Here is a 14,335-nt window from a genome sequence, read left to right as displayed (position 1 = left end):
GCTGGGAAAAAAACTGCCCATGGCCGGTTTTTCTTTGGCCCACATTTAATTGAGAGAATTCACATGAAGTCTGGATTTCACAGGCTCCTCTCGGAGCCCAACTAGTCCAGGGTAGTCTATTTCTAAAATATTTACTTGGCTCTTGTTGACATTTCAGTTTGAGACTCTTGGATTATTTGACACCCCTGAATTACTATGGTAGTAAGGTTGTTGTGGCATTGATAGGACTGCTACATAACAATGTGTGACAGATTTACAAACTCTAACTGGCTCCTACCCAGTTAGAAATGGTCCTAAATAAGCTTATCTGTGGCCCTAAATAAATGATAGCCTGAAAACTGCTTTTTACATGAATCTCATATTATTTTTCCCATCTTAAATGCTACTACTGCCTAGAGGTCAACAATAGTTGCCTTAAAAATTGGACCCAACTCCATAAAAAAGCAAAAAATAAAAATCCAAAAGTTGTCTTAATGTTTACTCCACTGGTAGGCACTATTTGATTGATACCCAATTGAGTATTTCTGAGATGGCTATTTCATCTTGGTTAACTACAGAAGCAAAATCCTTAAACCAGATATAACCAACTTTATCCCCAAAGATATATGAAAAATCTACATATTTTTCATATATGTAGGGGTCCACACATTTTCCTGTTTTTGAAGGAACCAAAATTTTCTCATAAAACTCACTGCTTATTATCTTTTTAAAGCCTCAAAAGGTCACAAGGATAAATGCTGATATCCAGTGGATATGAGATGTTCTGTGCATTTTCAGTTATCAGTTACAAAACAAATCCTGTAACAATTTCCAGCACACTATCCAAAATTTTTTACATTGGAAATTCATTTGAATAAACCAACAACTGCAAATTACTTGGGCACTATTTAGCAAATCATACTAAACCATTTATTCTCAACTATCATGTGAAGTCTTTACATGAGGACTGCCTACCTTGATCTGCAAGATGAGAAGGGCTACTCTTCTATCCATGGGTGGTTTCTAACAATTAGGCAAAACACAGGGCCACATTAGTTGCAAACTGCCAACAACAAATAAAAGATCAGAGATAGTATAGAGCAACCTCTAACAGTAGCACTGATAGGCATTTATATAGTCTTTAATGTGGTTTAAAAGTACAATATAGTTAAGAACTACCTTCCCTGGTACAGAATACTAGATCATTCTGGAACCAGAATAAGAAAATATGATACAAAGAGGTAGTATGATGTTAAATTTCAGATATAAGACACTGAAAATTTGAGCGAGTTATTTTAACCTCAGTGAACCTTATCAACCTCCTTTATAAAAAAGGGCAATTTCTTCTCCACTTGTTTTAGACAGTAAGTTGAAGTGCTTTGAAGAGGAAAGCGATAAACTCTCATAAAGATCCAAATAAGAGTAAATTAAGTTGTCCTAAAACCTGGACTTGGCCAGAATATCAATGATAAACTATCTCCAACTTTGGGACCTTCTTTAATAATAAACTCTCCCTTCATCCCTATGTAAAGTATCAGCTTTAAGAGAGCTAAAAGGAAAGTAATGTGAAGGAATCTTGAGATTAGCTAAGAATGACTTTTAAAGTATTTTCTTTGAAAAATTGGCATTCAAAGAGCTATTGAGCATTTTTGTAACATGTTACAACACAAACAATTTAAATTCAACTTTTGAGATGTAGAAATTGAAAGCTTTCAGAAAATGCTCTGAAAGCTTCATTAACCAAGTTAAATGTTGGGGGAATGGGCTCATTCACAGTTCCCTACAAAGAAACTGAACCAAATTTTGACATTTTATATTAAGTGGGAACAGTGAATAAGGCACATAACACAGGTGGCTACTGCCACCTTTAGTCATTTTTTAACTACAAAAATAAACATAAGTAACTAATGGAATAACAAAATAAACGTTTATTTTATTAGAATTAGGAATGTTCTTTCCCTCTGGGCAACCTGAACAGTCCAGTTACAATGAAATCTAAGAACAGTTATTTCCACAGCACAGGGTGCTCTATGCACAAAATTACAGGGTTAGGAGCATTTAATCAATTTACCAATCTGATTGTCTCACCAACCCACCCCATCCCACCAAGTGCTCTATTACCGGGATTTGTAGCTAAAAGAATTTGTTACATTAACTCCTTTTCTCTCTTGTATTAAATTTCAGTTCCTAATCATGGTTGAACCACATTATTACACTGCAGATTCAACCATTTCAAATGAAGTCAGCCAGTCTTGGATCTGTTGCATATGTGTGTATGTATACACGTGTATTTAATATATTTATTTAAACACACATAAAACACATACAATCTGGGTTGCGGCAAATTACAGATAATTTAGAGTCTGATGATATTATATGCTACTCAATTTTACCACTGTGGTTTGTATCCTAAGCTTTGGATCAAAATTTTATTTTAAGTCACTGAAAGTCCATCTGCTGCTGAATGAATTGTTCAAATGAAACATGCACTTTTCAAAAGACAATGAAACTGACCTCAAGACATGGAGACCTTGGTGCTTACTGTGAATAGAGCCCTCTGATAAAAAGACTTATGTAGGTGAAACAGTGAAGTTGTCATAATACGGCTTACTTATCCCAGCTGGGGGTAATGAAGTTACTAACAACATAAGCAATTCACTCTGGGAATTCTGTCAAATATGATGATATCTGTTAAAAGCCTGGAAGTAGAAAGGGCCAGTTCATCTTGATCCATACAAATTAGAGAATGCACCCATAACTGCAATACCCTCAGTTAGTATGCCAACACTGAAACTAGAAAGCATCTCTAAAAAGCACCGTTCCTTCACAGGTGAAGACTGGTATTATGATGTGCACACACAATTTTTGGATATTTGTTGCAACAGGAACACGCAGAGGATTTATGACACTCAAACCTAGATACTGCAAAGTTAACTGGTAAGATTTTTTTTTTTTTAAACACCACACATACACAAAGTGTTTTAAGGGAGCCACATATATCTATATAGCAACTCTGACTGCTTTTCAAAGTTACCAGGGAAAGGAACTTAGGCTTTCTTTTAAAAAATCTCCATAGTTTTAATGTATGTCTTTTTAAGTAAGATCAATGCTGTCATTTGAAGTAAAATCATGTCATATGGATAATGGGGGAAGAGGAGAGGGAGATGAGAATATGGAAGAAGCAGACACTGAGTTCAGATTTGCACCTGAGGTAAGGGAGGGAAGGAGAAAAGGTACAGGTAAAGTTGATCCTAAAGCAACAAGTGGTTTAAGGAAGCAGCATAATATACTCAGCAAACATTCACTGATTTCTGATGGGAAAAGAACAGTTGCCAGTACATCTCCTGTAACAACCTTTTCTAAAAGGAAAAGTAGGGTTTGATTCAGCAAAGCCTAACTTAGGCAAAAGGCCAGAGGAAAGTGAACCTACTTCCCAATGGAGTAATAGGATGTACAATGTAAGAGCAGACAAAGCCGCCCTCACAAATGGTAAACACTCCCTAGGCACAAGACATTTAAAGGAAGACAAAGAGGTCCTCAGCCTCAAATGGTTATTTCATATTTAGACCTCTTAATCTAGTTGCCTAGTTCACTCTGCACTCCCGTATAAAACTGACAGATTTACGGATGCTGACCTATTGAAAAATACCACAGCCAGAATGGCCTAAACAGGTATATAGTTAATAAAACCACCACCATCCTTTACTTTTAACATAGCTCTTAGTAGAAATTTCATAAAAATGGACATCACAGCTAAAATGCATTATTAATTCTCCTATCTGCTGACAATAAAAAAGCAGCAAACTCAGTGATTTCTATTTAAATGCACTAGATGGGAATATCATGTTCTAGGGGTGTTTGCCTTCAAACCGAACCCACAGCAATACACACAAGCAATTTCAGTATCCGCCATTTTAAATTCACAATCTGAAACTAAATGAATGGCTATTTATATTTAAAGCAAAACATTCTCTTTGACACCCTAATGTAGAGAAGGGGTGACAGATGAGCCACAACTAAAATCTGAAAAGGCTCAAAGCAGCAATTAAGGGAAAACCAAAAAGGAAAAGAAATTTTAAAATGCTTCCATTGGTTGTGACAGGGAACTCAGGAAGCCTAGAGCTGTGTGCAAAACATGGGCACACCAAGGCTTGGGTAGAGGCATGATGCCATGGAGGGGGGATTAGGTTGGGAACAGGTTAATTCATGAACTATAGCAACAAAACTCCCTGCTGTAGCCCTTAATCAGGTAATGGCATTTAGTCAGAGCTTGACCTCCCTTGTCCCTGATCAAGAGCAGGAATTCAAGGCATGAGGCCCATGGCCAGCAACAGACATACCAAAACCAGAAAGGGCAAAGTAACCTCAGGAAAGTGAAAGAGCTCTAGATAGGTCTTCCAGAGGTGCTAAACCGACACACCTTTTATCCCAACCCCAACCCTGGAAAGATAAGCAAACTGAAAGAAAATGCACAGCAAATAGACATAATCTTGAAGATTTTTAAAGAATAAATATTTTTTTTGTAATTAAACATTATGCAAACACGTGCCACGCTTGCTTTGTCCATGCATATGCACTATATACAATTTTGAAAAATACTGTGTTGTCCTCTTGTTTTAAAAGTCATATACAAAGTTTTTATGTTTTTTGTTTGTTGAATCCTCTTGCTGCCTACCCCTTCCCCATCCCAAGATTTTCTTTACAAGGAACTAAGCATCATTCACTCATGACCTTGGGGTATGAGAGAAAGAGAGTCAGTCTGTGTGTGGGTGTATCTGTATGTGTAGGGGAGGAAGGGGAAGAGGTCCTTTACCAAAGTACAACAAAATGGCTGGTCTGAACATGAAAAGCAGTGTCAAGGAGCTGTTTAAAATTTTAACTGTACTACACTCAAGGAAAAGAAAAAGAAAAAAGGAGTCAGCTTTGAGAATGAAGCTACGTTACAAGTTAAAGTTGGAGGGCTTTTAGTGTGTCTGTCACACTTTTGTTGGCGGCCTAGAATACTGTTGTACAATGGTTTATCTACCTTTTTTATTACAATATAATTTACTTAAACTTTCCATTAACAAAACAATTCTGGTACTACAGACCAGTGGTGTCAGAATAGGCTTAGTGCCTCCTTGTTTGTGTTTGTTTTGTTTTAATTGCATGAGCACTCTAGATGGTAAAGTTTTCAGAGTTCATTTTATGCAGGGCCATTCTCAGTCCTCAATGTACTCCCACAGATCTTTTTCATAGCCTTCATGCACATGCTGTAACAAAACCCTTCGTCGACTCTCACAGTATCTGTAATCAAAGAGAAAAAAAAAAACTTGTTGTCAGCCTCTAATAATAAAAAAAGAGGCATTTACTTATTTTTTAAGGTATCCCTGTCGTTTATCTAGACTCGGAACTAAGCACCTATTTTTAATTTTAATAGGCACATGTTCAGGTCTAGATGTACAGAGACATCAAGCTGCTTCTAACGTTAAAACATATTTTCTGAAAGCCAGAATTCCATGGAAATTAATTTTAAAGCAGTAAGGTGTTACAAGTTCTGATGGACCTTAGAAATCATAATTCAATCCCACAGTTCTGCAGATAAACAGATTCAGAAATAATTTCATGGGTTATTTATTCACATCCTTAATATCTTTGTTAACTGTAAAAGTACTATAAACACATTATAAAAGCTAAAATTGGCTAAGGGAAGGGAAAATACTGGTTAGGACTAAATGTCTAAGTCTTCCAAAGTCCCCAAGTTTCCTACTACTTTCAAAAGATACTAGCATTTGCCACTTTCGGGAAAAGAGCTTCATGTTGAGAAATCAAACACTTTGCACATCTTGAAAAATCATCGACTCCTAGAACAAAGTAAACATCTCCTTAGATATATATTTTTAAAAATCTAATAAAAACTTTAAAAAGTAAGTTTCCATAGCTCATTTGTGCATAGCCATGATCCATACACAGGACTTGCAAGCTAAGACCAACATCCAGTTCTCACTCTCATCCTGAAGAGAAATAACCCAAAAAAATTCACCTTTTTTTTGGGGGGGGTTATTTCTTCCTTGCAAGGTAGCAAATAAATAATTGAACAGAAGCATAATTAACCAGTAAAATAAATGGGTGAATTACTCCTCTATGCTTCACCAGTACCACTACCTGCAATTCAGTGCCCAATAGACAGAAGCAATCTGTGAGAAACATGGCAGCAGCTCAGTTGCTGGATATGCTAAACCCAGTTTCACTATCACTGAACTTCACCACTAAGGCATACATACTAGATCACCACTAGTAGAGAGCTTTACTCAACAGCTTAAAAAGAAAATTACCTGTACTTGTCTTGTACTTTCTGTTTTATATCCTGCAGAGAATCTTGGGAAATGTCTCGTTCAAGGTAGCCCGAGAGCACCTCTGTGGCATTCTCTAGATCTGCTTGGTTATTCTGTAAAAAGAAGAATACAAAGTAAATTTTGGCTTCAAAATAAAGCTAAAAGAGAAACCATTTTCACTGTTTTGTTGACTACAGACTGCTCTCAACACTGACTCCATAATTTTCATAGATGGTTTAACTGCACCGGTAAAGCTCTATGGCTTTCCTCTCTAATAATTTGTTTGTTCTTTTCCAGAACATTTTTTTTTAAATGTTAAAAGAACTAAAGATTTCACCCATTACTTTTGGAAGAATACTGAAGACTCTTTGAAAAGATTTAAAATGTCTTTTGGACTCTTCTAGTTCTAAGACCTGCTCTTTGCTAAAAACTCAAAGGGAAACTTGAGAAAAAATAGAAACCTATTATTGCTTACATTTGGCTATACTTATTTCTTATAAGAGAACACTGTATGGAAGATTCAATTGTATCATCCTTTACTACTATGGCTGGTTTTGTACATGTTACCCAACTAAAGTCCCATCTGCTAGTCAGTCTTATTGTCTAGTCATATATAGATATCAATGTTTTACGCATCAATTTTAAGTGAGCATCTTTACTTGAGAAAACCTTTACTGCTAAAAGCTAGCGTTTTAGTCATTACTTCTTCACCAAAGATAACCACCACATTAACTTCTAATATTGCAGGGTCAGTTTTGCCTGAATAAAGGCTTTTACCGAGAACTTATGATGTTCCAAGTGCTGTATAGCAATTAACACAAATTGTCTCACTGAAACCCAGTAACAACTTAGAAAGGTACTATCCTCACTTTAAAACGGAGAAATGAGAGGTTAGGTAATTTGCTCCAAATCAGCAAAACTAAAATATAATAAAGTGAAGTTTAAAATCTAGGGCTGACTCCAGAACCTGCATAATCACTAGCTGGCTAAACCACATCGATCTGAACATAATTTAGGACCAGAAATAGAAATTTCTTGTTTCTTTGTAATAAATACATTCATTTTACCTACATTTTCTGAACAAACAAGAACTGAAAACTCTCTATCTTACGTATGAAAGACCAGGTAGTCCTATGATACAAAGCGGGCTTTTTCCTCACCCAGGAACTACTCTTACCTCAAAGATAATGGACTGGTTATTCTTTTTGAGGTAGAAAGCGAAGACATAAGTGTACATGAGTGTGGCACGACACTGGCAGAGGACATCAACTGCTTTCTTTAGGAACTGCACCTCAATCCAGGACATGTTGTGCTGTTGCATCTCCTCCATTTTCTGTTTCACCTGAGCATATAGTTTGTGCTCAAAACGCAGACTCTGCATGTGGTTCATATAGCGATTACAGTAGAACAGGTACCTCTGCAGGGCTGCCCTAGATCGCTGTCCCATTAAGAAAAATTGGGTGATATAATTATAACATATAAACTGTACACAAAAACTGATATCAATTAAAACCACAATATGGTCTTCACACCTGTTAGAATGGTTTTTACGAAAAAGATGAAAGGTAAGTCTTGGCAAAGATGAAGAAAGAAGGAAACTCTTGATACATTGTTGATGGGAATTTAAATTAGTATAGCCATTATGGAAAATGGTATGGGGAAGTTCTTCAAAAAACTAAAAACAAAACTATCACAGAATCCAGCAATCCCACTACTGGGTATATTATGAAAAGGAACTGAAATCAGTATGTCAAAGGGATCTCTCTACTCTCATGTTCACTGCAGCATTATTCACGATAGCCAAGAAATGGAATCCATCTAAGTGTCCATCGATGGATGAACAGAGAAAGAAAATGTCATATATGTACACACATACACATTTAAATATTATTCAGCCTCAAAAAAGGAGATCGCTATTTTTAACAACACAGATGAACTTGGAAGACATTACACTAAATGAAATAAACCAGGCACAGAAAAGAAATATTACATGATCTTGCTTATATGTAAAAACTAAAAATGTTGATAGAGTATAATGATGGTTACCAAAGGCTCAGGGGAATAAAAGGGTAGGAATGGGGAGTCCTTGTACCCAAAGGGTACAAGTTTCAGATAGACTGAAGGAGTAAGTTTTGAGATTTATTGCACAGCAGCATGAATATAGTCAATAATAATATATATTTCAAAATAAGTATCATTTCAAATGTCTCACCATAAAAATGTTAAGGCAAGGCGATATAATCAGTTTGATTCAATCATTCCACTGTTTACATATTTCAAAACATTCCACTGCACTCCATAAATGTGTATAATTACGATTTGTCCATTAAAAGTATGAATAATTTTAAAAGCTGATTTACTGACAGTATTGTGATTTAGGCTAAAATCAGAAATAGACATCTATTGCTACTTTTGCTATTTAATACTCTTGAAAACTCTTCTATTAATTGTACTTTCCAACACAGTAGCCACAAGCCACATGTTGACTACTTAAATTTAAGAAACTAAAAATTCAGTTCCTCATTGCTCAATAGTCACATGTGGTTAGCAGTTACCAAATTAGACACTGGTGATAAGGAACATTTACATCATTACAAAAATGTTCTATTAGGTGGCACTGTTCAACAATATGCAACAAGATGTAAAACAAGCAAAAAGCAGAGATATTAAGTAGAAAACTATAGAGGCAACTACATGCCATATAACTCCTGATATAATACAATATAAAGTATAATCAATTAAGTATTCTGGGTTCCCCTCAACCACTGAGTCTGAATTTGATCAAGTTTCTTGAATTTATCACCAGTTTCAGAAAATGCAGGGATAGAAGAACCTACTACATGACACCATGCAGTTGCAACCAACAAAATCCATAATGTGGGAAACTCCACAGGATAACAAGATCTAGTTTCCTCAACAAAGAAAAAAAAAGCAAGGAGGGGGGCAAAAGAAGGACCAATAGGTAGAGGAGACTCAACAGATATCAATTAAATCCTATGTGTGGACCTATGTGGATCCCAATCTGAACCAACTATAAAAGAAAATTTAAGATAATTAGGGATATTTGAACAACAGATAGTTGATACCAACAGAGTATTGCTTTAAAACATATACAGTTGACCCTTGAATAACAAAGGACTGAACTGTGTGAGTACACTTATATGTGGATGTTTTTCAATAAATATATTGAAATATTTTTTGGAGGTTTGCAACAATTTGAAAACACTTGCAGACAAACCAAAATTAAGAAAAAGTGTTGTCGTGAATGCATAAAACATATGTGGTCTATCTTATCATTTACTATCATAAAATATACATAAATCTATTAATAAAAAGTTAAGATTTATCAAAACTTATGTACACAAACTCTTACAGACTATATATGGTACCATTCACAGTTGAGAGAAATGTGAACAAATGTAAAGATGCACATGATCCTCTGGAAAGGACTGTCAATGCTAGAAAAGAGAACATCAAGGTCAGGAAGGAGTGGACCTTGAAGATGTCATCGTTGTTACAGAAAAAACCGTGATATCATCAAGCCCGATGAAACAATAAACTCCTGGTAGAGAAAACTGTGTCCAGATGTGCATGACTTCAAAACATGTACAACTTTACAAAAAAACAAAAAAAAAAAAAAGAAGGAGAGAAGGAAAAAAAAAAAAAAAAAAAAAAAAAAAAAGGTGGGAGGTGAAGGATTAGCTAACAGACAACGCACTAGAGGAATTAAAAGACCACTTGATGGAGATGAGCTGCTTCCAAACCAGTGCCAGATCATGAGAAAGAAGATGCTAAAGAAGCAGTGCCAGAAAATAAATTGACATTCGACAATTTGACAGAGGGGTTCTGATTACTTAAGACTGCTTTGAACTTGTTTATAAATAGACCCTTCTATTAAACTAATGCAAACAGGAGGAGGATTGTTATTATATAGAAACATTTTTAGAGAAATGAAAAGGCAAAACAGATTATCACATATTTCTGTGAAGTTACAATGAGTGTACCTGCATCTCCTGAATTCCCTCCCATTTCCTCTACCTCTGCCACTTGAGACAGCAAAACCAAGCCCTCCTGTATTTTCCTTCTCAGCCTACTCAACATGAAGACCTTTATGATGATCCACTTTTCTTTTCCTTGTTTTTTTAGATGGAGTCTTGCTCCGTCGCCCAGGCTGGAGTGCAATAGCACAAACTGCAACCTCCACCTCCCAGGTTCCAGTGATTCCCTGCCTCAGCCTCCTGAGTAGCTGGGATTACAGGCGCCTGTGTCCCAAAGTGGTGCTGGCCAGGCACAGTGGCTCACGCCTGTAATCCCAGCACTTTGGGCAGCCAAGGCAGGCGGATCACCTGAGATCCGGAGTTTGAGACCAGCCTGGGCAGCATGGTGAAACTCCGTCTCTACTAAAAATACAAAAATTAGCCAGGTGTTGTGACAGATGCCTGTAATCCCAGCTACTCAGGAGGCTGGGGCAGAAGAATCACTTGAACTTGGAAAGTAGAGGTTGCAGTAAGCCAAGACCATGCCATTGCACTCCAGCCTGGGCAACAGAGCATGACTCTGCTGCATTTTAAAAAAAAGAAAGAAAGAAAATAAACACATTTTCTCTTCTTCACAATTTTTTGAAATAACCTTTTTCCTAGCATAGTTCGTTGTTAGGAACACAATATAATAAAACGTGTAACATATAAAATATGTGTTGATAGACCATTTATGTTATCAGTAAGGCTTCTGGTCAACAGTAGGCTATAAAACAGGTAAGTTTTGGGAAAATCAAAAGCGGTACGTGGATTTTCCATTGTGGGGGATGGGGGGCTGGTGTCCCTAACCCCTGTACTGTTCAAGGGTCAACTGTAGTAAGAGAGTTCTCCTAAGAGTCTGTCTTCAGAGACACATAAAGTATATTGTTATCAAAGAAACAATGTATCTAGTTTAGATTTGTTTTGTATTATTATTATATTGTACAAATTATTCATATAAGGCCTCTACCATTATATTTTAATTCTCTAGAGGGAATGGACTTTCAGAAAGGTAAAGTATTTCCAGTACCTGATTTGTAGAAAATGATTAATAAATGCTTACTAAATGCAACCACTGTCAAAGGGGTTCTTAACAACACACATACATTATTTCTTTTCTTTTACCCTTATCTCCTCTCTCTCCCCATGTTTTACAGCCTACAAATAACCGATACTACTTGGTCCTATGGTTGGCCCCTTGCTTAGAAATACTAATTCTGAACCACATAATTAGCTAACCACATGATCCAGCATTACACAACACTGAAACTCTTCAAAAAACCAACACAAGTTGGGTGTGGTGATGCACACCGCCAAGATGCCTCTAGTTCTAGCTACTGGGGTGGAGGAGGCAGGAGGACCACTTGAGCCCAGGAGTTCAAGGCTACAGTGAGCTATGATCATGCCATTACACTCCAGTCTGAGTAACAGAACAAGACCCTCATCTCAAGGAAAAAAAATAAAATCACAGCCATGCTATTAAAAGCGAGTCAGGTAGGTATCAAACCAATGCTTATGAACAGGAAAATTATGCCAATCTGAAAATACATGGAAAATCTGCTTGGCATTTTATCTTCCCGTAAAGTACTAATATTCTCAAGCCTGTCAAATTCCCCAAATGAAATGGAAACCTTCACTTACCATATTGACATGTATGATCCTATGGAACTTGATTTAATCTAAGAATTCTGAAACTGCTTCTCTCTAAAATTCAACATGAAAAAAGAAAACCCATATCATCACTGCTAGTAAGACTTTTTTTTTTTTTTTTTTTTTTTTTTTTTTTTTGAGACAAGGTCTTGCTCTGTTGCTTGGGCTAGAGTGCAGTGGCTCAACCATGGCTCACTGAAGTCTTGACTTCCCAGGCCCAAGTGATCCTCCCACCTCAGCCGGCGTATATCACCATACCTGGCTAATTGTTTAAAATTTTTTTGTAGAGACAGGGTCTCAGTTGCCCAGTCTGATCTCAAACTGCTGCGCTCAATCCTCCTGGCTTCAGCCTCCCAAAGTGCTAGGATTGCAGGCATGAGCCACTGAGCCTGACCAAGACAAATTCTCTAACCAAATGCCAGAATCTGGAATGAGAAATGCAATCAGTGACCTGAAAACAGTTTGGGGAGCGGGGAGAAGTCTACGAACTTGACTGCTTAGAACAGGGGCAGGCAAACTCTGGCCTGCATGACAAATCCAGTTGCCTGCCACCTGTCTTTGTAAATGAAACTGTTTTGTTTTCTTTGTTGTTTTTTGTTCTGAGATAGGGTTTCCATCATCCAAGGCTGAAGCGTGGTGGCATGATCATGGCTCACTGCAGCCTGGAACTCCTGAGCTCAAGCAATCTTCCCACCTCAGCTCCCAAGTAGCTAAGGCTACAACAAGCACACACCACCATGCATGGCTAATTTTAAAACTTTTTGTTGTTGTTGTTGATATGCGGAGTCTCATGTTGCTCAGGCTGAATTCAAGTGATCTTTGGGCATCCCAAAGCACTAGAATTACATGTTTGAGCCATCATACCCAGCCAGTAAATAAAATTTACTCAGAACAGTCATACCTATTCATTTACTCTATGGCTGCTTTAGCATTACAAGAGCAGAGGCAGAGTTGAGCAGTCACAACAGAGATTATGTAGTATGCAAAGCTAAAAATATATACCGTCTGACTCTTCACAGAAAAAGTTTGCTAGGCTTAGTCTAGAAGACAAGAAGATTCGAATATCCACCACTGTCAGCACTGTGGTACAATATACCAAATTAACAATTTTCTGTAACACAGGTACATCTTTTACAAAGGCAGTCAAGGTACCACACAGAATCTTTCGAATACGTATCAAACTTCTAATAATTTTTCAGATACAACCCCCAGTAAATGCTAGGCCAGAGCTTGGTAGTGGGGAAAGATGAGGCGGCCAGATGGCCATGCAATGGTATGATCCTTTCAGGAAACGTGGTTCCCAATCAGTTTAGTTAATCAATCAATCAATCAATCAGTCAATGGAGTGATAGGAAATCTTTCCTTGTACTCTCACAGGTATAGAAGATTCTAGTTTAGTCCAACAGATGTGAAATAAAAAAATAATCTATTTTAGTATCTACAATCTAAACATTAGACTCTGGCTCAGAAGCTATGCACATAACCCACCCTCCCTGTAGATCCCAGACAGGGATTCTACCGGCATCCAAATGAAGACCTGATGAGGCCAAGGATAACTCATATATATTTTCTCTGTTGATAAACAGCATATATGGCTAGATAACTACATCAGGTTAATGGGGGGAAAAAAGGGTAAGAATATATATCCATAATACATTTTGGGCAAGTCAAATAATGCATCATAAAAATGTTGGAAATATAGAAATACAGAAAAAGTTAGTGGGATATGACTTAAGGGACATCATTTAAGAAAGAAAAAAAATTGGTGGGAGAACAAGTTATCTCATGACATTTATTAGTACAGTAATAATACAATTAAAAAGCCCCAAACAACAACATCTACCAAATTAACATTTACTTGAGTTTCACTGATTTTGTGGTTCTCTTAGTTTGGTTGTAGAGATGTGCAAGAGCCTGAGAGTTTATAGCTTGTTTTTGTTTATAAATATTTAAATAATATTATAATGAATATAATTTAAATCAATATTGGAATTTGTAGGGATGTTTTCCCCCTTTAAAAGTACCCAAACATTGTGAAGGTCTGTGAAAAATCATTTATAATTATAAAATATAATTTCCCAGTCATTTTACTATTTATTATTTATAGACGGAATCTCACTCTGGAGTACAGCGGTACAATCTTGGCTCACTGCAACCTCCACCTCCTGGATTCAAGTGATTTTCTTGCCTCAGCCTCCCGAGTAGATGGGATTATAGGCACATGCCACCAGGCCTGGCTAATTTTTGTATTTTCAGTAGAGACAGGGTTTCACCATGTTGGCCAGGCTAGTCTTGAACTCCTGACCTCAGGTGATCTGCCTGCTTTGGCCTTCCAAAGTGCTGAGATTACAGGTGTGAGCCACCACACCTGGCCCA

At 36.9% G+C, this 14,335-nt stretch overlaps 1 protein-coding gene across 1 annotated transcript in view; it reads right to left on the bottom strand.

Annotated features, from left to right (window-relative positions):
• Window positions 1-1,884: 1,884 nt before the first annotated feature.
• ARIH1 (ariadne RBR E3 ubiquitin protein ligase 1) overlaps window positions 1,885-14,335 on the bottom strand; it is a 122,767-nt gene continuing 110,316 nt past the window's right edge. The window contains exons 12-14 of the mRNA XM_032244734.1: window positions 7,471-7,731; window positions 6,294-6,406; window positions 1,885-5,265 (exon numbers count right to left, since the gene is read on the bottom strand). Coding sequence (XP_032100625.1) covers window positions 5,181-5,265; window positions 6,294-6,406; window positions 7,471-7,731 — 459 coding nt within the window. The 3' untranslated portion in view covers window positions 1,885-5,180. The remainder of the gene's footprint in view (window positions 5,266-6,293; window positions 6,407-7,470; window positions 7,732-14,335) is intronic.

This window comes from Sapajus apella, unplaced genomic scaffold (assembly GCF_009761245.1).
Source record: "Sapajus apella isolate SASKATOON/1434 unplaced genomic scaffold, GSC_monkey_1.0 scaffold55, whole genome shotgun sequence".
Taxonomy (NCBI): Eukaryota; Metazoa; Chordata; class Mammalia; order Primates; family Cebidae; genus Sapajus; species Sapajus apella.
The sequence above is the reverse complement of the archived record's forward strand: the minus strand, read 5'-3'. Positions and strand labels throughout refer to the sequence as shown.